Raw genomic sequence first — 21381 nt, forward strand, 5'->3', positions numbered from 1 at the left:
TGGTTTAGGGTGGCCACACGACAGAAGTGGGAAGTCCAGGTGCATTGTACAGGGAAGCATCTTTAGGACATGACCACTGAGTGCACCCACCAAGGGCGAAGGGAGGGAGGGTCAGGTTATTCCAGAGTTTATGGACTGGGAAACATGTGTAACGGGGCAGTCACAGAGGTACTTGGGAAGAAAATACGTACAAGTCTGTTTCGGTGCGCATCTAGGAGTAGTGTTCAAAGCGGACCACTGATGTAATGACTGTAGCTTTGACCGAGTTGGGATGGCACTGAGGGCAGTGTTAGCAGTTTTCTCTTCTCTGGGCCTGGAGGAAGTTTCTTGTGACTGGAACCGCAGTCTCAGGAATGGGGGTGGTTCCCAAAGAGGGCGAGGGAGAGCTTTGGCTCATCAGCATAACCAAAGGAGGCTGTGAAACAGAAACACATCCCTGGGGGAGGGGAGTGATAAACAAGGCTGGAAGTCTTGACAGTGAGGGTCTCTGCTCCTTAGAAAAGAAGAAGACTGCTGTGTAGTGTTGGGTGATCTTGGGCATAGTTAATGCCTGGCCATCTGGTCGACCAATGGGTGGACCATTGTCTGCTGTGCCTGGGGTATCTAGGTAACGGGAAGTCCTTGGCAGAACTGAAGACAGTATTATATTCTTTTTTTCGTATGTTGGCGTGTCCTCCTCCTAAGACAGTGAGCTTAATCTCTCTTCTCAGTGTTTGCTCCTTTTGCTCAGTTATGGGGCCTGCAGAAGCCTTGGGCCACCTGTGTGGGTGACTTTGCAGGGGGGTAGTGAGAAGATGGGTAAGCTATGAGTACTCCATCTGGGTCTGCATCCCAGGAGAGAAGGCTTTGGGGAATCTTGGCTAGAATGGTTGAGGTCAAGATAGAGGTCAAGACGTGGATTCTGTTTCTGGTGCTTCCTCGCTGGCTGTATGTCCTTGGGTAAGCCACTTACTGTCTCTGGGCCTCAGTGCCCACCTCTGTAACTGAGTCATTGTTCAACTATTTATACACTTGGAAAGTATGAGTTTCAGATTGCCCATTGGTTTTATCAGTATGATCTGAGCTTTGGTGTTGTCATCTGTAAAATGGAGATAAAAATACCTTGCAGAGTTGCTGTGAAGATTCAAAGGTGATGATGGTGGTAATAGCTTAAATAGATCATTCAATTTCATATTCACTATAACAAAGCAGGTATGATTATCATCCTTGTTTATAGATGTAGACACTGAGGGATAGAGAGGTTAAGCTACCTGCCCAAAGTCACACAGCAAGTAAATGGTGGCACTGAATGATTTCCCCCAGGTGGTCTAGTTCCAGAGCCCAAGATCCCATGAGTCTGTGCTCAGACAAGGTCTGTACAAAGCCCAGCTCAGTGCCTGGCACGCAGTAGGTGCTTAGTAAACTTGAGTTCCTTCCTTTTTATCCTCAGAATGCATTCGGAAGTGGAGGCCCCCACAGTGCTTCTGGAAGGTTGTTCTGCGCACCCCATGTTTTCTGATGTCCAGTTCAGGGTGGGGGGTTCATTCCCCCTTCTTCGGCTGTCAAAGCCACCTTTTAAAACCTCTCTGTTTATTACCTTCCTCTTCTCCTCCCCACCCTCCCCACCCCAACCTCTTCCTTCCGGAAGCTTCCTTTCCCTCCTCCCTCCCAATGGCTGAGCTTGATAATAAACAGTCACCTACTTACTATCATTTTTAAAAAAAAAATTGAAGTGGAATTCACATAACATAAAATTAACCATTTTAAAGTGTACAGTTCAATAGCATTTAGTACATTCACAATGTTGTGTAACCACCACCTCTCTCTAGTTTCAGAACATTTTCATCACCCCAAAGAAAATCCAGTACCCGTTAACAATCACTCTCCCTTCCCCCTCTTCCTAGCCCCTGGCAACCACTAGTCTGCCTTCTGTTTCTATAGATTTCCCTATTCTGGATATTTCATATAAATGGAATGACAATATGTGTGCTTCTGTGTCTGCCTTCTTTCATTTAGCATAATGTTTTCACGGTTCATCCACATTGTAGCATGTATCAGAGTTTCATTCCTTCTTATGGCTGAATAGTGTTCCATTGTATGCGTATACCACATTCTGTTAATCTGCTGTTAGTTAGGTTGTTTCCACCTTTTAGCCATTGCGAATAGTGCTGCAGTTGACCCCCACCATCTGTTATGCAATCACTGTCCCCTGTTGCAGTTTGGGCACAGGGGCTGTGGCTTCTGGTGTCCCCTGAGGCCTAGACAGGGTGAGCTCATTCATCACCTCTGATTGCTGGGTCTGTTGGAACCAAGAGGGAGAAGGCTGGGAGCTAGATGTGCCCCTAGCTCTTGGGCCTGGCTCTGCATACTTTATCTGGTTTAATTTCTGCCTAGAGGGAAGTAGAGAGTGGAAAGTGCTGGTTTTTCTCCACCCTGAAGTACTTCTCCCTCCTGTGCCTGGGACAAGTTCATAATAGCCAGTTGGGAAATTTCTTAGCTCTGTGACCTAAGGTGTACTCTGACCTCAGCGTCCTCATCTGTAAAATGAGGATGATCGTTCTTGTTTCACACAGTTGTGAGGATTAAATGGGTTGGAACCTGCGGAATGCTTGCTTCTTTCCCTACCTGGATTTGGAGTTCTGGGTGAGGGACCAGTTGAGGGAAGGCACTTGGGAGGCAGGACGATTTCTGTGGAATCCTCGATTAACAACTACCAGTGCCTTTTGGGGTCCTCTTAGAAGGGGAAAAAGCTGAACTAATTGTCATCACCATGTTTAGCTGTCACTGCTGAAAAGTTGTCCGCAACTTCCCTTTTCTGCAGTTAGTTAACTCTGATGCTCAGTGTATGAATCTGTGGAAATTTTCTCCCATTTCACCCCCAGGCACAACTAGGCTCTGAGCTAACTTCAGGAAGATGAGCTTTCTGTTGATTGTATTCTTTTAAAAAGTACTTATGAGGCATCCTCCATGCCAGTTAACTTGTAGGGTGTTGTTTGCAAGGGTCTTTTTTTTTTTCCTGTGGTCAGTGGAAGAGTTTGGGGGCCTGGCAGACCAGAACTTGCCTCCTGGCTTTACCTCTTACTGACCAGCTCTGTAACCCTTGATGACAGATCACTGACCTTTCACTTTTTTTTAATCTATAAAAATGTGAAAATTAGTCACCTTGCTTTGTGGTTGCTTTGTGTCAAATAGTGTTTTTTCGGTTGCAAATCTTAGACAACCCAAACAAAAGTAATTAAATAATAAGGGGTATTGCATCTCCCCAGGCAAGAAGTTTGGAAGTAGAAAGAGTCTAAAATTGCTTGATTTGGCAGTGCAAGGATCCAGGTGTTTTCTCTCATTCCCCTCATCAGCCATCCTCAGCAGGTGGGTGTGTTCTTCCCTCCTTGTCACATAGTGGCTGCAGCGGCTCCAGGCATCATGGGTAGATCTGCTGAAGTCCAGCGAAGCAGGATGGTGTTTCCGTCCTTTTTATTAGTGAAGAAGCTGTCCCCCAAGAGACCCCTTGCAGACTTCTCTTAGGTACTCTTGTCCTTCGTTTTAGTCTGCATCCTTTAGGTCCCCTGGGTCCTAAGGCAAGGATTAAACTGCTGATGCTTTATATGGGAAGTCAAGGCCTGGTGAGGTCAAGATGAGGGAACAGAAGGGGGAGTGAGGCCAAAAAAGACATGAAGCCATGTGAGGTAGTGTGTTATCCCTCTGGCTACTATTTCATGATGAGCCTCAAAAAGATACCAGCTGGTGTGTATGCCTGGCACATAGGGCCTTCTTTGGGAGGGTTGCCAGGAGAAACTGTACCTGGATTTGTCAAAGAAGCACACTGATAATATCTTTTGAAATTAATTTTTAAACCTTCCCTAAGTCCTGGTACATTTCTCGCCAGTTGCTTTACCCTGGAAGGTAGTGTAGCTAGTGGTTTAGGACACAGACTCTGGAGTCAGATTGCCTGGGTTCAGATCCAGGTGCTGTAGCTCACCAGCCCAGTAGGGACCTGTGCCTCCCTTTTAGGAATGTTTGGAGGATTAAGTGAGTTAATATCTGAAAGCACTTGGGACGGTGCCTGGCAGAGTCAGTGCTCTGTGTATATGATTTTAACCTTTGGAAACGTACCTTTTTGCCATGACCATGATTCTTGAACTTTCATCTGTAGAACTCAGAGCTCTTTGACACATTGTCCTGTGTAGTGACTATCAGCCACTCGATGTTTACTGAGTCTAGGACTGTAAAGGACACAGATTGAGATGCACAGACACTCTTCACCTTCATGTTTGCCCTCAGTGAGTGGTACCTACCCGAGGGTATCCTCCATCTGTCCTCCTCTCTCCCTCCGCCATAGCCTCCTGTGACTCGGAGCCTGTCTGCTTTAGCTCTAGGGCTTTAGCACAGCGCTTGACACATGCAGGTGTGCGAGAATCGCTTGTTAAACGAGTTGTCAGTACTTTCTACCTTGAGTTACTTTTTTACAGACATGTCTTATTTCCCTTACTTTCCTGTAAACAGTTTGAGGACAGGACCCAGATCTTTCGTGTTTTAGGCAACATTTGGTTGGATGGTTGGATGGTTGGATGATTGAATGGATTCCAGGTGAGGACACAACACATAGATGCCCAGGCAGAGAGATAATAACATTACAAAGGGCCAGGACATGCCATCCTAGGGTCATGAGGTTATGTAGTTTAATGTTTTCCAGCTAATGGGCGAAAAAAAGTTTGCTGCCCTGTGCTACTTAACTAGCAACTGACTGCTCCTTTTTCTCCCTCTCTTGTGGTCCATCCTGGATGACGTGGATTGATGCATAGCATAGATTGAGGGGCAGGGGCTGGAGGGAGGAAGATGAGCTGGAAAAGCTTAGGGCTGAGATGAGGAGGGCTTGAGGGTACAGTGCAGTGGTGGGAATGGAAAGTTTGAGAGAGGGGGTGAGTAGGAAAGGATATCAACAGGGCTTCCCGGCCCACCCCCCCCCCTCCCCCCGGCGCCTTGCAGGGAGTGAGGAGAGGAAGAGTACTGGATTCCTTTGAGTACTAGTACCTGAGTCACTGGGAGATAGGACAGGGGCCAGGCCCCTCCCCCCCACCCTCCTTCTGTCCACCTATCTCATGAGATGAAAACGAATGTTGTTCTTATCTTCTCCATTTGATAAGTGCAAATTTTCAGGATAAGCGGAAGGAATACTGGCCTGGGTAATCAGGCTCCTGGGACCTGACTGGCCTTGGACTTGGCCTTGGCCTTGGCCTTAGCCTTGCTGTGGGACCTTGGGCAAGTTTTTCCCTTCTCTGGGCCTTAGGGATTGCCTCCTCTCCAAAATGAGAAGCTCATTCTTTCCTTCCGTGGCATTTATTGAGTGCCTACTGTGTGTAATATTCTAGGCACGGGCATATACCCGGTTTCTGTTCTCCTGGAGTGTACATTTCAGTTGGAGGAGACTGACAGTAATTGAGGTGAATGCCGGGAGAAAACTCACCAGTGATGTGATGGAGAGTGAGTGGGGCTAATTTCCATTGGTTGGTTGGACACGGACTCCGTGAAGAGGTGGCATCTGAGGCCACAGTCTGGGAAGGTCTGGGGGCAGAGTGTGTTTGGAGAAGGGAATCAATACGTAAAGGCTCCAAGGGAGAATCAGCTTCAAGAACATTGTAAAGGGTGTGAGAGGCTATGAGATCAGAGAGGCCACATAGGCTGTAGTTAAGAGTTTGCATTTTATTCTAAGTGTGATGGGAGGTTGGAGGACACTTTTTTCCACTAGAGTCCCTTTTGATTATTTTCCTCTTTACAAGGACCATACTTTGAAATATCCAAAAAGGTGTGTTAACTAAACAACAGAATGAACAATCTTGAAATATTTTAGGTTTTTAAAGTGTGGGGAAATAATATATGGATCATGATAAATATCTTTGAGGATCCCCCAGGGATCTAAAGACGGCAGATTGAGATACTGTCAATTAGACAATCTTTAAGGTCCCTCTGTTTCAAACATTTATTCTTCTCAAAGCTGATTGCCATATGATTAAAAAAAAAAAAGATGACTGCCACCTACTGATAGAAGATGAATTTTTGCACAATGAAAATCTCAAACCCGGTGGATTTCTTCTGTCACGCATCTGGCTTTATACCCTCCATTTCTCGACCTGAAGTGGCTCTGGGGAAGGGGTGCTGGAGTGATGGTCCTGCTTTCCTTTCTTTCTGACCCAGAGAATCTCAACTCTTGTTTCGATGTCCTTCTGCCTCAGTGCACAATGTAGCAGCAGGAAGGAGTGCTGACCTGGGGAGTTGCTCATGTTGGATGTTTCAGTGGGAAAAAACACTGTCAACAGTTGTCTGGTCTCCATTGTTTGTAGTTGACCCACGGTTACACTGAATTCCCCTATTCAGTGGCCCTATACCCTAACCCTGGCCAACAGGCCTTTGCCTAATGTATTTAACACCCCGCCCCAGTTATTAAATTCTCAACTGCTTTATTTCTGATTTGCATTTGCCGTGGCTGAATGAATCTGCTGACTTCCGTTTTCTTTTTCTGTTACAGATCGTGTGCACAGGTGACTGTAAGTACCGCTTCCCATTCCACTCTTATGTTGTTCGTTACTGCCCCCCGATGGACACAGCAACATTAACAGCAACGTGAAAATCACAGAAAACGCTAATCTGCTAAAACTTGCTTAGTTTCCAATTTTTCTTTAGAAGTGGGGTGAGGGTGAAAACAGCAAGTGAAAGAAAAAATTTTTTATTTGTGCAATCCTGACAAATAAAAATATAATTTTTCTGTGATTTTTTTTTTCTAGCCTACATCTGTAGGTGATCAAAAAAAAAAAAACACTTAGTTTTCATAATGCAGTATCATTTATATTTATTTCATGTACTGTTATCCCATAATTATTTTCTTGTGTTGCTACATTACCACATGATTTTTAAAATGGTGTACAAGCTTTGCATAACCTTTGGAAAACCAGACGTAGCCTCCTGGATATTTTGCTTCCACGTGGAGGGCTGAATCCCAGTTGCTGGTCCATTGAAGTCCTCCCAGGTCTGTAGTAAAATGAGAAAAATAAGGACAGTATAATAAGTTTTTTATGAAACTAAATGTATTCAGTTGAAATCACCGTTTATTCTGGGATTATGTCCTTACTAATTTTTTGGATCATAATTCGTTTCTATAAGAAATAAAATTATTTATTTCTGTAAGAAATAAAATTAATAGTATTTGGTAATTTTTTAATGTACGTTTTTGAAAAAATAAAAACTGGTAGCTTTTGTCTGTCCTCAAAATTCAAGGACAATTTTTTTTTTTCTTGGTTGGTAAAATCTCAAAGTCTGTGAACCATAGAGATAAAATAATTAGAATGTTCTCACAGTGCCATACAAAGAAGGCAGGCCTTGCTGAAACCTTCTAATAAAGAAAAGCTCAGTTAATAACAGTAATTATGCAAAGCCTGTGCAAACAATAGAAAGAGTTCTACAATTGCTTTTTCTTCCTTGTTAATCAGTTTGGTAAATAAACTGGTAGGTTCCTTGTGCAGGCTTGAATCACTGGTGCAAGAGAAGAAAACATCTGTGTGTGGAGGTGATACTGTAAAGTGGGGAAAGGGAGATGAGGGAACTATGATGTGTTTTAAAAATTATAATAAAAAAGTCTGTTGTACGGCTGGTATATGGTGGGAGGTGCCGTTTTATTAGCTTGCATTTCGTTCTTCTTTCCTGTGTTCTAGGCTCCCGCTGTGATCTGGTTGAATTGACATCTACAGCCAGTGAGATTCAATCTATCAAGGCACCAGGAAACTTTTCAGTGATAAATGTAACGGATTTGAGTGGCCAGAGTCAGCAGTTTCCCCGAGCAGACAGTGATGGGAAGACTTCATTTTCAGGGCTGGTTCCTGGGACGCACTATCTTTTCACCTTTTCAAATGGCTCCAGTACCTGCTGCCAAGAAGTGCAAATACGTGAGCGAGACTTTTCTTTTGGGATGGATTGTGGGTCTTAGAGAATGTCAGTGTCTACATGTCTGAGCAGTACTACAATGGCGTAGTGGTGAAGAGCGCAGACTGAGAATCAGAGTCCCAGGTTTGCTTCCTGGGTCTGTCAGTGTTTCACTGTATGCCCTGCGGCTAGTCATTGGTCCTCTTAGACCTCAGTTTCTTCATCTTTATTACCAAAAATGCATACATATACACACACATATTTTTAAAAGATATTTTAAGATGTACTTTGCTGAACTATTGAAAGTTAAGAACTTCCTTTTCTAGGGAATTCCCTGGTGGTCCAGTGGTTAGGACTCCACGCTTTCACTGCCGAGGGTGCAGGTTCAATCCCTGGTTGGGGAACTAAGGTCCTGCAAGCCGTGTGGTGCGGCGCAAAATAAATAAATAAATAAATAAAAATGCTCTTTAAAAACCTTTCCCTGTATAAACAGAATCCCTGTATGAATCAACAAAATTTAGTTCTTGATATATTTCTCTTTCTTTAAAATGGTGCCATAGCCTTCTTCATGAAGTTGTTGTGAAGCATAAATGAGAAAACGTGTGCCCAGCACCTGGCGCAGTGCCTGGGACCCAGCCAGCACCCAGAATAGGACTGCTGCTGTTCTTGCTGCCCTCACGCTGTAACTGTGGCTATTGTTTTATCATTATCCCCATCACCATCATCACTGCTGATTGCAAATGGCGCCACAATGATAACCTGCCAAAATGCTACTCTGACACTGTGAACTGGTTACTTTATAGAGGGGAGGTTCAAGTCTGAGGGGCTTTCTGGCATGAAGTTTATTGAATTGTGGGCCACCACATTCTTCTGTGCCTGGTCCTTTTTCTTTTCTCTTGTTTCCTCTCCTGCCCTTCTTCTTTGATTGGGTAAATGTTTGCATCTCCCAGGTTCCAGGTAAGGCACACCCTCCGTGCTGTCATTTGAAGGTCCCATGCATGCTGAAGTGGTGTTACCTGTACCACCTTTATTCTTCTGGGATAAGGCCCTGGGTCCTTATTGCCTTATTGCCTGTGCAATAAGGGTAACTTCTGTTTCTAGTCGTTACTCCTCCATCTAGACTGTAATTAGGATGCATCCATTTTGAAGTTTTAGTTACTGTTAATAACCATCATGGCTTCCATTGTGTTAAGATCCTGTACATCTACAATTTGACAGGTGATGAAGTGAGGTTCCGAGCAGTGAGATGACTTCGAGTACAATCACCTGCTAGTGACAGCAGGATTGGACTCTGGGCCCTGATTTTTGAATGTCCAAATCCAGTGACTTTGTTTACAATTTCAGGGTGCCTTAATAATAATCCTGTATGTTTAAGAGCTGTCAGCAGAGGAACCTGAGACTGAGATGTTTTAAGGGACTAATTCCAGGTCACACAGCTAAGGGGCAGAGCAGTGCCTTACATCCGGGTCTGGATTCCAAGACCAGCTCTTTTCTCTTTATGCCATTCTGTCCTATGCCATCTTTAGGCTAGAGAACTGTGGAGCTTCCTCCTAATATCTGGGTTTGGAAAAAAAGTTATCACATGCTTCTGCACTGTATATGCCTCTCCATAAGCAGTGTTTTCTGAGAATCAGGAGATAGACTTATTTTGCATCTCAGGTCTCTTTTATGTCAGCTTCTGTACAGATTTAGCTCCATGTTCAAGTCATGGCCAACAAGGCCACCCTCTGTTATTTTTATCTTTGTTTTATAGCCTTCTGTTTCACTAACACACATGCATACATGTATATATGGGAATCTAAATGTATTTTGTTGGAGGGAAGTCCAGGAGGCAAATAAAGAGAAATGAAATTCTGTGGTTGCAAAATTCACTTCTGGAAAGTAGACATACAGAGCAGTCCTTACTCTTACATTTCTTTTCGAAATATAATTTTTTTCTTTCCTTTTTTTGGGAAACAATATTAAAATAGAACCCAGTCCTACAGAAGCTGTTACCATCAGTCCAACCAGTGTGACCCTAACCTGGAAAAACGACACAGCTGGGGTAACGAGTAAGATGGAAAATGGGCAGATGAGTCTTGCAAATCAAACAGGTGGTAACAGCACATACTCAAGTCCAGGAAGCAATGGGACTTCAGGAGATACCACATTAGGTAAGATGAGTAGCTCCCAGGAATAATCATGAACCATCCTTCTTGTCCTGTATCCTAGAGCCTTGCCCATTCAAGTTGCCTGCTGCAAAGAGATTGATTTTCATTAACTGTGGAAGACGAGAAAAGATTCTGTATTGTTTCAAGCCCAGGAATTCAGGTGGCAGGATCACTCAGTATTAAGGTCCTGTGTGTTTTGGGATATTTTAGCTACTTCCAACTGTTTGGTTTAAAATTTTTTTCATTATTATTGATTAATACTTACTTTTCTGCTAAGACTTGGGAATGGAGACCTGTTAGAAATGTGTCTTGGGCTTCCCTGGTGGCGCAGTGGTTAAGAATCTGCCTGCCAAGGCAGGGGACACGGGTTTGAGCCCTGGTCTGGGAAGGTCCCACATGCCGCGGAGCAACTAAGCCCCTGTGCCGCAACTACTGAGCCTGCGCTCTAGAGCCCGTGAGCCACAACTACTGAAGCTTGCACACCGCAACGAAGAGTAGCCTCCGCTCGCCGCAACTAAAGAAAGCCTGCGCGCAGCAACGAAGACCCAACGCAGCCATAAATAAATAAATAAATAGATAGATAGATAGATAGATAAATTTATTAAAAAAAAAAGAAAAAGAAATGTGTCTTGATGGTGTTGGTAATTACTAGGCTTCTTTTAATCTCCCTAGGGAAGTTGATGCTATATTTATATTCCTGGGAGCTTCTGTTGGGCATGAAAGTTTGATATACTTTATAGAGGAATATGTGCTTCAAATGAAATAAGAGTCCAGTGACTCTTATTAAGCTTAGATTTTTATTTAGTTTAGATGTCAGTACCCTGAGCCACCTGTTACAGCTGCAAATTTAGCTTTTTTTTTTTTAAGCTGGAAAGAACCAAAAATATTAAAAACAGATGAGACACTCTTTTTAAGCTGAGAAGAATACACAATTTAAAAAAGAGGTCCTGTGTTGGTTTTCTGATCACACCCTGTGTCGGGTGTGCTCTCATTGGCTGGTGAATGCTGTGGAAAGCTGACTTCCTGAGCCCATGGTGTGAAGTGACCGCCTGGCACATCGCCTTCTGCACACGGAGCAGGCCAGTGCTAAACCAGTGGTTTTCAACATTTTTTCTTTTTAAGCCTGGAAACTATTTCTTTAAATAAAATCTTGCCCAGATGCCCAGTAAGTAAAAAGAACTGGAGAGAGAGGAGCTACAGGGATGCAGTGTCACAGGTACCTTCAAAAACCTCCTGGAGGTTGGCAGCACAGTTTTAGAGAAAACAGAAACCCACAGTAAAGATTTGCTGTATTGTGAGAGAGAGAGGAAAAGAAGGAGAGGGCAGAGAGGAGATAGAAGAGAATTAAGGAGGAAGAAGAAGGCAGAATTTAGAAATGCTGATGGGACAAGGTGATACAGAATTGGTGACTATAGGAAAGGGGAGGTGACCAGGTGGCCAGAAGCACGCAGCCCAGGAACCAAGGATCCTCACTCCGCCTTAAAGCCCCCAAGGTCAAGGCTGTGTTTATCAGCTACTGTTTATTGAGCACATACCTTGTGCTTAGCTGTCCTTAATCCATCAGGGTGTCCTCACAGTAACCCTGAGGGCTACAGCGGAAGAAATGGTAATGCCGAGAAGTTAAGTTTCTTCTGAGCTCCCAGAGTTATTGAGCATCATGTAGTGGGAACCCAGCAGCCTGATTCCAGAGCACTGTGGTACAGTGGTGTTCATAACAGTTACCCAGATCATTGAGCTGGCTGCTTTATTCGTGTTGCACGTGTCTTTTTTAAAGAAATGTGTGACCCAATGTAGAAATCTTTGCATCAGAAACATTTGATGTGAAGAATAGAATTGCAGAATGGATCAGCTCGCCTCACAGCTGGATGGTACCTCACAGTCATCCAGACCAGTGTCTTCGAGTTCAGCCTCCTCCAGCAGGGTTGTGGATCTGTCTGCAGTGCTCCCTGTGCTTGTATCAATATATGCTTAAAGCTGGAGCCCTGGGTCCTAGTTTCCCTGATGCTACGAGTAGTGTGCATTCTTGAGCAAGTCACCCTGCTGTTCTGAATCTCCATGTTCTTATCTCAAGATTGAAGGGAGTGGATGTCATCTTGGCCAAAATGGTTTGGTTTATGTCACAACCAGCCAAATAAAGTGATAGAAAGAACGGCGGGGGGATAGTATAGACTGGAAATCTTCTGAAGATTTCCCTTGGGGTTGGAATACAGGGAAGAGGGTCTTAGTTGAAATGTCTTGATACTGTGAAATATTATTTGTATTATCTGGAATTGAGACCTTTAGATGTAGCAGATGATCACTTTTTTGGATGCTTATTCCTGATATCTAAAACAAATATTAAATGCTGCTGTTTAAAAGGGCAATTTAGAAGAGTGTCAGATCACTGTTGGAATTAACTGTCGTGGAGAATAGTTCAGATCCTAAAAAATTATGGCTTTAAGGTTTATTCTTTTCTCCTTTTTTTCTGCATAATGATAAGTTTTCTCCCTGCTGTGAAAATGATGGAACTGCACTGGACTCTGATATAAAGGAAGTATTTTTAGTGGGTCACATTGAAACATCAATGTCCCCAGTCATTCTTAATGAAAGGTGACTACAAGTATGTTATTCCATCTGTGCCCACTGTGTGTTTTTAAAATAGAGCCTCATCCAGTTTCTGGTCTTCATGTTGTCTTCGTGGGTGTGACGCACGTTGCTCTTACCTGGAAGAATGATAGCATCACTGACACCTTCCGGATGCTCCTTGAAGGAAGCCAGGAGTCGACTCAAAACTTAGCAGTCAATTTTTCAGACCTGAAGCCAGGGATTCAAAACAAGGTCACCCTGTATCTTTCAAATAAGACACAGAGTGACCCTCTGGTTACAGAAAATAGCTTAGGTGAGTTACAAAAGTGGGCTTCTGATCTGCCTTGCTGGTTTTGACTTTCAGTAACTTATAGTTAAGAAAAATTGTTCTGATAATTTGTACGGAGTTTAGAATTTGTAGAGGTCTCCTCCACATTTTAGTTTGACCTCCACGAGTGTGTGAAGAAGGAGGGGAAAATGTTCTTATTTTACAGGTCAGCACAGTGGGTGTTGAAACTTTTTGGAGTCTGGCATCCAGGAAAGTAGCTGGGCCCTTTAGCTTCTTAAACTTTTGGTTGGATAGATAACAGATGTGTTAACCCAAGTAGGCCCACTGGAGGAACTTAACCGCATCCAATGAGAAAAGGGCTGCTTATCAGGCAAATCTAGCAGATGTCTTCTGCATTGACAGTGGAGTAGTTATTTGCAGACTTCATAGAATTTTCAGGGGTAACCCTGTGAATTGAGAACAAGTACTCAATCCCCATTTTACACATAAGGAAACATGTACAAAGTAAGTGTCAGGATTCTTGATGGCAGGTGACAGAATCAGGCTTCAAATAGCTTAGACTAAAAGAGCAACTTCTTGGCTCGTGTATATTTCCCCACCAGGGGCAGCAAGGCCTTGAAGGAAGAGACGAGGTGACTCTTGTCTCTCTTCCCTGCTTGTTTCTTTTTACCAACTTTCCCCTGGTTCAGCAGTTCTGCTTGTTTCACCCTCTCTCAGCAGGGGACTGGTCCAGGGAAAGAATTCCTTGAGTGGGCTCTGCTTAGCCAAGTGTGAATCATGAGGTTGTCCTGGAAATCCGTGTTTGGAGTTGGGTGGGAGAAGATGGTTTCTTGAAAGAAGCTGGGGAGAGATGCAAATAGCTGAGTTGGAGAGAGAAGCGCAAATATCTGCGGTGCTACCTGGGCTAAAAGTAAAACGTGAAATACCTGCCCCAAATCAGGACCCTTTCACAGAGAACGAACGTGCGGACACGGTGGAGGGGAAGAGGGGGTGTGGGATGAATTGGGAGATTGGGATTGACATATATACAATACCATGTGTAAAACAGATAGCTAGTGGGAACCTGCTGTATAGCGCAGAGAGCGCTGTATAGAGCTCCGTGCTCTGTGGTGACATAGATGGGTGGGATGGGGGTGGGGTGGGAGGGAGGTCCAAGAGGGAGGGGATACATGTATACATACAGCTGTTTCACTTTGTAGTGCAGCAGAAACTAACACAACACTGTAAAACAACTATACCCCAATTAAAAAAAAGAAAAGGTAAAAAAACTCACCAAACCCCCACATCAGGGCCCTTTCAGGAGCATGTGTATCTCTGGGGGGAGGAAGGGAACAGGTATTTGTGGAGTCCCAGCTGTGGGTACTGTCTGATGTGTCGTCTTACGGTGGGGAGGGCACCGGCGCTGACAGAAGACAGGGATACACTTCTGTCGCAGGTAACGTCTTTGCCTTTTGTGTTTGAAACAGATGCCAGCAGCACAGACCGTTTTCTGCAGCCGCCCAGGAGCCCCACTGCCCCTGGGTACATATACGGACTCGAACCTGCAGCCCCGTCCTCTGACCCTTCTCTGCCCCAAGACACCACGGAAGTCCTGCTTTTTGGGTTAAAGTCTGACACACAGTACAAGGCCACTGTTTATCCTCGAGCAGCAAGTGGTGCCGAAGGACAGCCCCGCGCCACAGAGTTCAAAACAAGTATGTTGAATTTTTGTGAAGTGGCTTCAGCCAGAGTTTTCTAGCACAAAGTTTGTCTTCTGTGATTCTGCTTCTGAGTTATCTCTTGCTTCATAAGTAGTTTTGTTGCGGGAGAGAGTTTTCTGGAAGAGGTTTTGGACAGAGCAGATCCAGTGAGTTTCTTCTGAACTCTGTGGCCAAGACCCTTCTTTCCTGGAGCTCATTACAACGTAGCTGCTCATTTCCTTGAGCAGCTACCATGTGCAGATGCTAGGGGCTACCTCATTCTTTCTTTCATAGCTCTGCATACTGGCCAACGAGACAAACTGGCATAATGTTTTTCTCTTGTAACTTGATATTCATTTTCTCCATGTTGGTTAAGTATTTTCCCCTTGAGAGAAGGAAATGAGTTTCCTTTTTTGGCCTGAACTTGGAAGGCATACTGACCTTCCTATGACACTTGCTGACGTGCACACTGCTGCTTTCTACCTATAATTTGTCAGTGCTCCCACTCTGTAAATTGAACAGTTTTAGAGACTTTTTGGATTGGTGCTGATGAGGGGGTAAAGAATTGCAGTATAGATGGGGAATCAAGGCAAACATACATGGGAAAGCACACGGTCAGGCTCTGTGGGTTCAGGAACAAATGCTGTAGCCTGGCAGCTGTTGGGGGCTTGCTTGCAGGCAACACAGACTGACTCGGGTTATCTTATCCAACCATACCTCTATTCTATATGTCAGTCTCTTTGCTGTACAGCAGAAACTAACACAACATCGTATTTGTAAGTCAAATATATTCCAATAAAAATTAAAACAAATGAACAAACAAACCCCCAAAATATATCTGTTCTGAAAGGCTGTCATAGATCCATAGAATGGAGGCAGTAAGGCTGGAGGCTGGAGGACCAAGGACAGAAAACAGTCCAGCATCCAGGAAACTCTGGAGGGCTGGTCCGTGCTGGAGCTGGTGACACTCCCTCAGGATTCTAGGGTGGAGAGGGTGTCATGTTGCTTTCTAGATGGCTGTGCTGGGGAAGGGAGCCGCTGTCCCTCCAGCTTCCACATGGGTGACAGGCACTTCCTCCCCACAAGGGGGATTGGGATGCCTTTTGGAAGAGGGACTTGGATGCTTCATAGGCAACCCTTGGTCACTGTGCACTACAGTTGCCCACTAAGTGCTGTGGACATGGGAAGGCTGGAGCCTGATTTTAATATTAAATCCCAAAGGAAGGCCTCTTCTACAGGGAGGATCTAACTTTCTTTGAAGGGAGGATAGGATTTGGATAAATGGAGAGGAGGAGGAGGAGGATATGTCAGTTGAGGAAACGTCATGAGTGAAAGTGCAGATGATGGCCACTGAGCTATGAAAGTGGAGAGGCACTGGGGCTAGGTAACATCTCAAGGACTCTGATGATTCTGGAGGGGTTGATTCATTTCCTAGAGAGATGGTATATGTATGTTTTGAGAGCTGCTCTCTCTCTTTTGGAGGGGCTGGGAGGATGTGTTATAGGACACCTGGGGGCAATTTTTGGCTGGGGGAGGAGGGAAGGGGGGAAGGCACTCCTCCAGGGGTGCCATTGACAGTGGTGGGGCTGTCCTACATACAAGATGCTTGTGCAGGGAGGTGAGTGGGGCTGAAATCTAGTCTCTGGGGCTTTCACCCAGCCACACCCCCCGGGGCAGAGCCATCCAGAGGAGGGCCTTTTTGCCTGATCCTGCGAAAAGCGGCCTGTGGATTAGTGTGGACCTGGGGTTCCCTGCTTTGTAAAGTGATTTGAGTGGAATTAAAGTAATAGTGATTGCATTTTTGGCTTTTGGTCATGTGGATATACACAAAGCCTGGTTTGTGTTGACTGTCCTAGTGCTTAATAAATAATAATAATGTTATATAATATATACTATTATAATAATTATATTATAGCCGTAACCCTCTCTATGTTGTGTGTGTATGTATATGTGTGTGTATACTCATGTGTACACACACACACATACACACAGATACACATACATGTATGGTACCAGGCACTTTTCAAGTGACTAATTAGGTGGGATGGAGTTAAGGACACCATCAGAGGATGTTGAGACGCCTGAGACTAGTCATGATAGGAAATCACCTCCGAGGCTGAAGAGTAAGGGGGAGGAGATGGTGTTTCTGGAGCCGAGCGAGGGCTGGGGCAGTGGAGGACACAGCTATGTCAGAACAGGTGACCCAGAGCAGGAGGCAGTGAGGAGAAGGACTCCAACTGCTTTCTCCTCCAGCCCCCCAGTAGCCTGCCCCTATCGCTCATTGGTGGAACCTGGTCCCAGGCCACCTGGCAGAGTCTCTACCCCCCACCTGTGCCCCAGTGATGCAAGGTACAGGGCTCAGCCTCCCCGGGGCACAGAGCAGGCAGGAGAAGGACAGAGGGTGGATTGGGAGAGTGGGGTGGGCAAGTGGTGAATAACTAGCACTCTTGTGTTATGTTTTCTTGAGTTAGGATTATTATCTTGACTTTATAGATGAGGAAACTGAGCTCGGTGATTTTCCTAAGATCCACCTGCCTATTCAAGTAGAGCTGACCTTGGAACCCAGACCTGCCTCATGCGAAAGTCTGTGACCTTGACTTGATCATGTAGAGTATAGTGTTCATTCTTGGATGGATGTATGCTTGAGACCTTTTGGGGTCACCCAGCACCTAGGGGGGCACGTGTAGAGTCCATGTTGTTGTCTGAGGAGTCTATCGCATCTCTAAGAGTCAGCTCACAAGAAGAACGTAGAGTAACTATGCAGTTGCAGTTGGCCAGGTTGTTTTCTTCACTGAAGATGCTGCCTGACTTTTGCTGGGACCGCCCTACACTCAGGTATGTTGCGTTAAATGGTGTCGAGTAGGAAGGAAGAATCGCTAAGAGTGTTTCTTAGATTAGATGACGTTCCTTGATGACAGCATCTCTCCCTCTCTCTGTCTCTTTCTGTCTGGCTTGGCCATTCCGGTGGTTGTTAACTCCTCTTGTGTCTTCGCAGATTCCATTCAGGTGTTTGACATCGAAGTTGTGAACATCAGTGCCACAGGCTTGACCCTGACCTGGAAAATCAATGACAATGAGTCATCTTCTGTCTATACCTACAAGATACAAGTTGCTGGCGAGACAGATTCCTTCAGTCTCACTGTCAATGAGACTCGTGCCGTCATCACCCCACTCAGCTCGAGCACCTTATACAACATCACAGTGCGGCCTTTCCTTAACGACAGTTCCGAGGGCATACCGGGCTTTCTCCAAGTGTACACCCGTGAGTCCACTCATTGCTTTGCTAACCTTTCTTGCCTGCCTGCTATGTGCCAGGCGCAGATACAAGACAAATTCCGTTCCTGCCCTTGAGGAAAGCACAGCTCAGCTTGTGGGTCCACAGGGACGCTTACCACCTTCAGGCTGTGTGATCTGATGACGGTGACCATTGATTGGCCCTGCCCACACGCCCAGCATCGCGGGACGTGCTTTCCTTGCACGGTCTCATGTAATGTTCACAAATCTGTGACATGGCACTGGCCTCATTTTATGGATGAGGAAGCCCAGGCCGAGAGAGATGCTATGGACAGGTGTCACACCTTGTGAGTGTCAGAGGTGGGATCAGACAGCTGGGCTCTCTCAGCTCCAGCCTGCGCTGGTGACGGCCATTCTCGTGTGCTAGCGACAGGGAGCAAGTTGATACATGGAGACAAAAAGAACCTGGTTATTCATGTCCCTTTGTCCTTTGGATGCTGACATTATAAGGAAATAGGACACAGCTATGTCTTGTCTTTTCTTTCTTCTGATCCAGCTGCCTCTTAAAGACAAGATGTTAGGCAGCAAATAAAAACCATTCTGTTCCAAGGACGGTCCAGTAATAAAAACAATAATGGTGTGCCAGTAGAGTAGTAATGTAATAATATAGTAATATCGGTATTGCACTGTGCCAGGAGCTTTACATGTATTGCAGTGGCCTTCACGGTAGGTGTTAGGATTCCTGTCTTACAGATGAAAAGACTATAGCCCAGCACAACTGAAGAGTTTGCCCAAGACCACAGAGCTGGTAAACAGCAGGGCAGGGACTTGAACCCAGGGGTGCCTGGCTCTGGACCCAGGACTCATCCTTCCAGAATAACTTTATTCGAGTGTCTGTTGCTTTCCAAGAAGCACACCTTAGGCATTCTTACAAACGTCTTCTGACTGGGTCTTTGGACTAAATGAAATCTTCTTTCTTTTCTTCACCTTTTACTTTTTTTTTTTTTTTTTTTTTTTTTACTGTTTAATCTCTCTATTAGTTAGGATCAGGTTCACTGTGAGTAACAAACTCCCCAAGTATCCAAGACAGGAGTTTATTTGTCTCTCATTATAAAAGAAGCCCAATGCTAGGCAGGATGGGATGGTTAGCTACCGCTCAGTTGCAAGAAACAGAAACCATGAGCTATTTTAAACTGAAGAGGATCTTATCTTGGGAACTGAGGGTTTATAGAATCATTGGAAGTGCTGGTGTGTAAGTTTGCTAGGACTGCCATAACAAGTATGACAGATTGGGAGGCTTAAACAATAGAAATCGATTCTCTCACAGTTCTGGAGGCAAGAAGTCTGAGATCAGGTGATTCAGGCTTGGTTTCTTCTGAGACCTCCCTTCCTGGCTTCGTAATGGCCGGCTTCTCCCTGTGTCTTCCCATGATTCTCCTTTGATCTGTGCATGTCTGTGTCCTAATCTCCTCTTTTTTTTTTTTTTTTTTTAAATTTTATTGAAGTATAGTTGATTTACGATGTTGTGTTTAATTTCTGCTGTACAGCAAAGTGATTTAGTTATACATATATATATTCTTTTTCATATTCTTTTCCATTATGGTTTATCACAGGATATTGAATATAGTTCCCTCTAATCTAATAAGGATACTAGTCATAATGGATTGGATTAGGGCCCACCTTAATGGCCTCATTTTACCTTAATCACCTCTTTAAAAATCCTACCTCCAAATATAGTCAGATTCTGAGGTACTGATGGTTAGGACTTCAACATAGGAATTTTGAGGGGACACAATTCAACTCACAACATGTGGGGTGCAGCTCTAGGCTGGGACCCAGAAATGACTCCCAGCCTAAGGGTGCAGAACTCCCCATCCAGGGAGTCCCCAACTGTGTCACTGACAGCAGCCCTGGCTGTAGTTGTTGGCTCCAGGAATGTACTGAGCTGCCGTCCTGGCGTCAGGAAGCTGCAGCCACTGCCACATTGTTGGTTCTATAGCCAGGCAGCCTGAGCTTCAGGCATCACACCCACATTCCAGTTACAAGAAGGAGGAAGGATAAAAAGTAATGCTCCATCCTTTAAGGATGCTTCTTAGGAGCCATGTGGTGCTTATACGCACATCCCATTGACCAGAACTTAGCCTAGTTGCAAGGGAGGCTGGGAAATGTAGTTTTTCTTTCCAATAGCCATGTACACCGCTAAGAATCTGGGGGTGTATGATTAAGGAAAACGGAGGGGGGAATGGATTTGGGGGGTCAACAGCAGCCTCTGCTGCACTTCCTTAAACAGAGACTCTGGAAGGCTAAGTAATGTATACAACATAGGCAGCCAGCAGTGGCCAAGGTCCTCCAGTGCCTGAGCCCTTGACCCACGAGAATTTACACCTCTTCTCATTTCCTTTGAATGACTTTGTACAACTTAAACACCAGTTTCTGCACTCCTGTGGCCAAGTGTTCTCTTGTTGGTTAGAAACATGAGTTTCTGAGGGGCTTGTGTTGTAGGTGATAATACAAAAAAGAGAAAAAGAGAGGTCGGGTGTCCCAAGTGTACGTTTAATCTCATTGTAAATATTTTGTGAGGTTCAGTCACCCTTGTCTTCCAGAGAAATAGATTCTTAATCTAGTCATTTACTTTCTACTCACAGCCCCCAGTCCAGTTTCTGACTTTCGAGTGACAAGTGTCAGCACAAGGGAAATTGGCTTAGCGTGGAACAGCAATGACTCTAATTCCTTTGAGATATATATCACACCGGATGAAGCTGGAGGACCTAAAACAACCACCGAACAAAGTGTTGTCATTGGTGGCTTATGCCCTGGAACCAAGTATCGTTTTGACATATTTCCACGAGGACCAAATGGGACTAAAGGGGATTCCCAAACAGTTTGCGGTACAACTGGTAAGCAAATAGGTTGTACTTTCTGTGAAACAGTCATGTTTCTTAAGGGAAGTCAGTATAATTTATAAATGTCAAATTTTCCAAATATTGCTTTTCTTTTAAATATCTAAGAAAAACTTTTAAACAAATTTATAATGACAGCAATGCATACTCATTATATAAAATACAGACAAGCAAAAAGAAAAATCACGTGTAAACCAACAACCAGAGATAATAACTAATAGCTTTTGATGCTTGATGTTTTAGAAGTTTAAGATATAGAAAGGTGTGTATGTGTGTGTGTATATATATTTTAGCAAATATTAAAATACTGTACATGTGTTATCTGCTTTTTTTCATTTCAAGTTTATTATGACTATTCTTCCCTATTAGCATAAATATTTCTGCAGGATAATTTAAAAAAATTTTTTTTATTAAACATCTTTATTGGAGTATAATTGCTTTACAATGGTGTGTTAATTTCTGCCTTATAACAAAGTGAATCAGTTATACATATACATATGTCCCCATATCTCTTCCCTCTTGTGTCTCCCTCCCTCCCACCCTCCCTATCCCACCCCTCTGGTGGTCACAAAGCACCGAGCTGATCTCCCTGTGCTATGCGGCTGCTTCCCACTAGCTATCTATTTTACGTTTGGTAGTGTATATATGTCCATGCCACTCTCTTACTTTGTCCCAGC

The 21381-nt window shown here is 44.4% G+C and overlaps 1 protein-coding gene across 1 annotated transcript in view; it reads left to right on the top strand.

The window, feature by feature from the left end:
* Positions 1–21381, top strand: part of PTPRJ (protein tyrosine phosphatase receptor type J) — a 164729-nt gene that overhangs the window by 103620 nt on the left and 39728 nt on the right. Inside the window, exons 2-8 of the mRNA XM_068556119.1 lie at positions 6500–6518; positions 7680–7910; positions 9858–10040; positions 12679–12915; positions 14358–14585; positions 17566–17832; positions 20450–20701. Of these exons, the coding sequence (XP_068412220.1) occupies positions 6500–6518; positions 7680–7910; positions 9858–10040; positions 12679–12915; positions 14358–14585; positions 17566–17832; positions 20450–20701 (1417 nt within the window). The remainder of the gene's footprint in view (positions 1–6499; positions 6519–7679; positions 7911–9857; positions 10041–12678; positions 12916–14357; positions 14586–17565; positions 17833–20449; positions 20702–21381) is intronic.

Source organism: Eschrichtius robustus, chromosome 11 (assembly GCF_028021215.1).
Source record: "Eschrichtius robustus isolate mEscRob2 chromosome 11, mEscRob2.pri, whole genome shotgun sequence".
NCBI lineage: Eukaryota > Metazoa > Chordata > Mammalia > Artiodactyla > Eschrichtiidae > Eschrichtius > Eschrichtius robustus.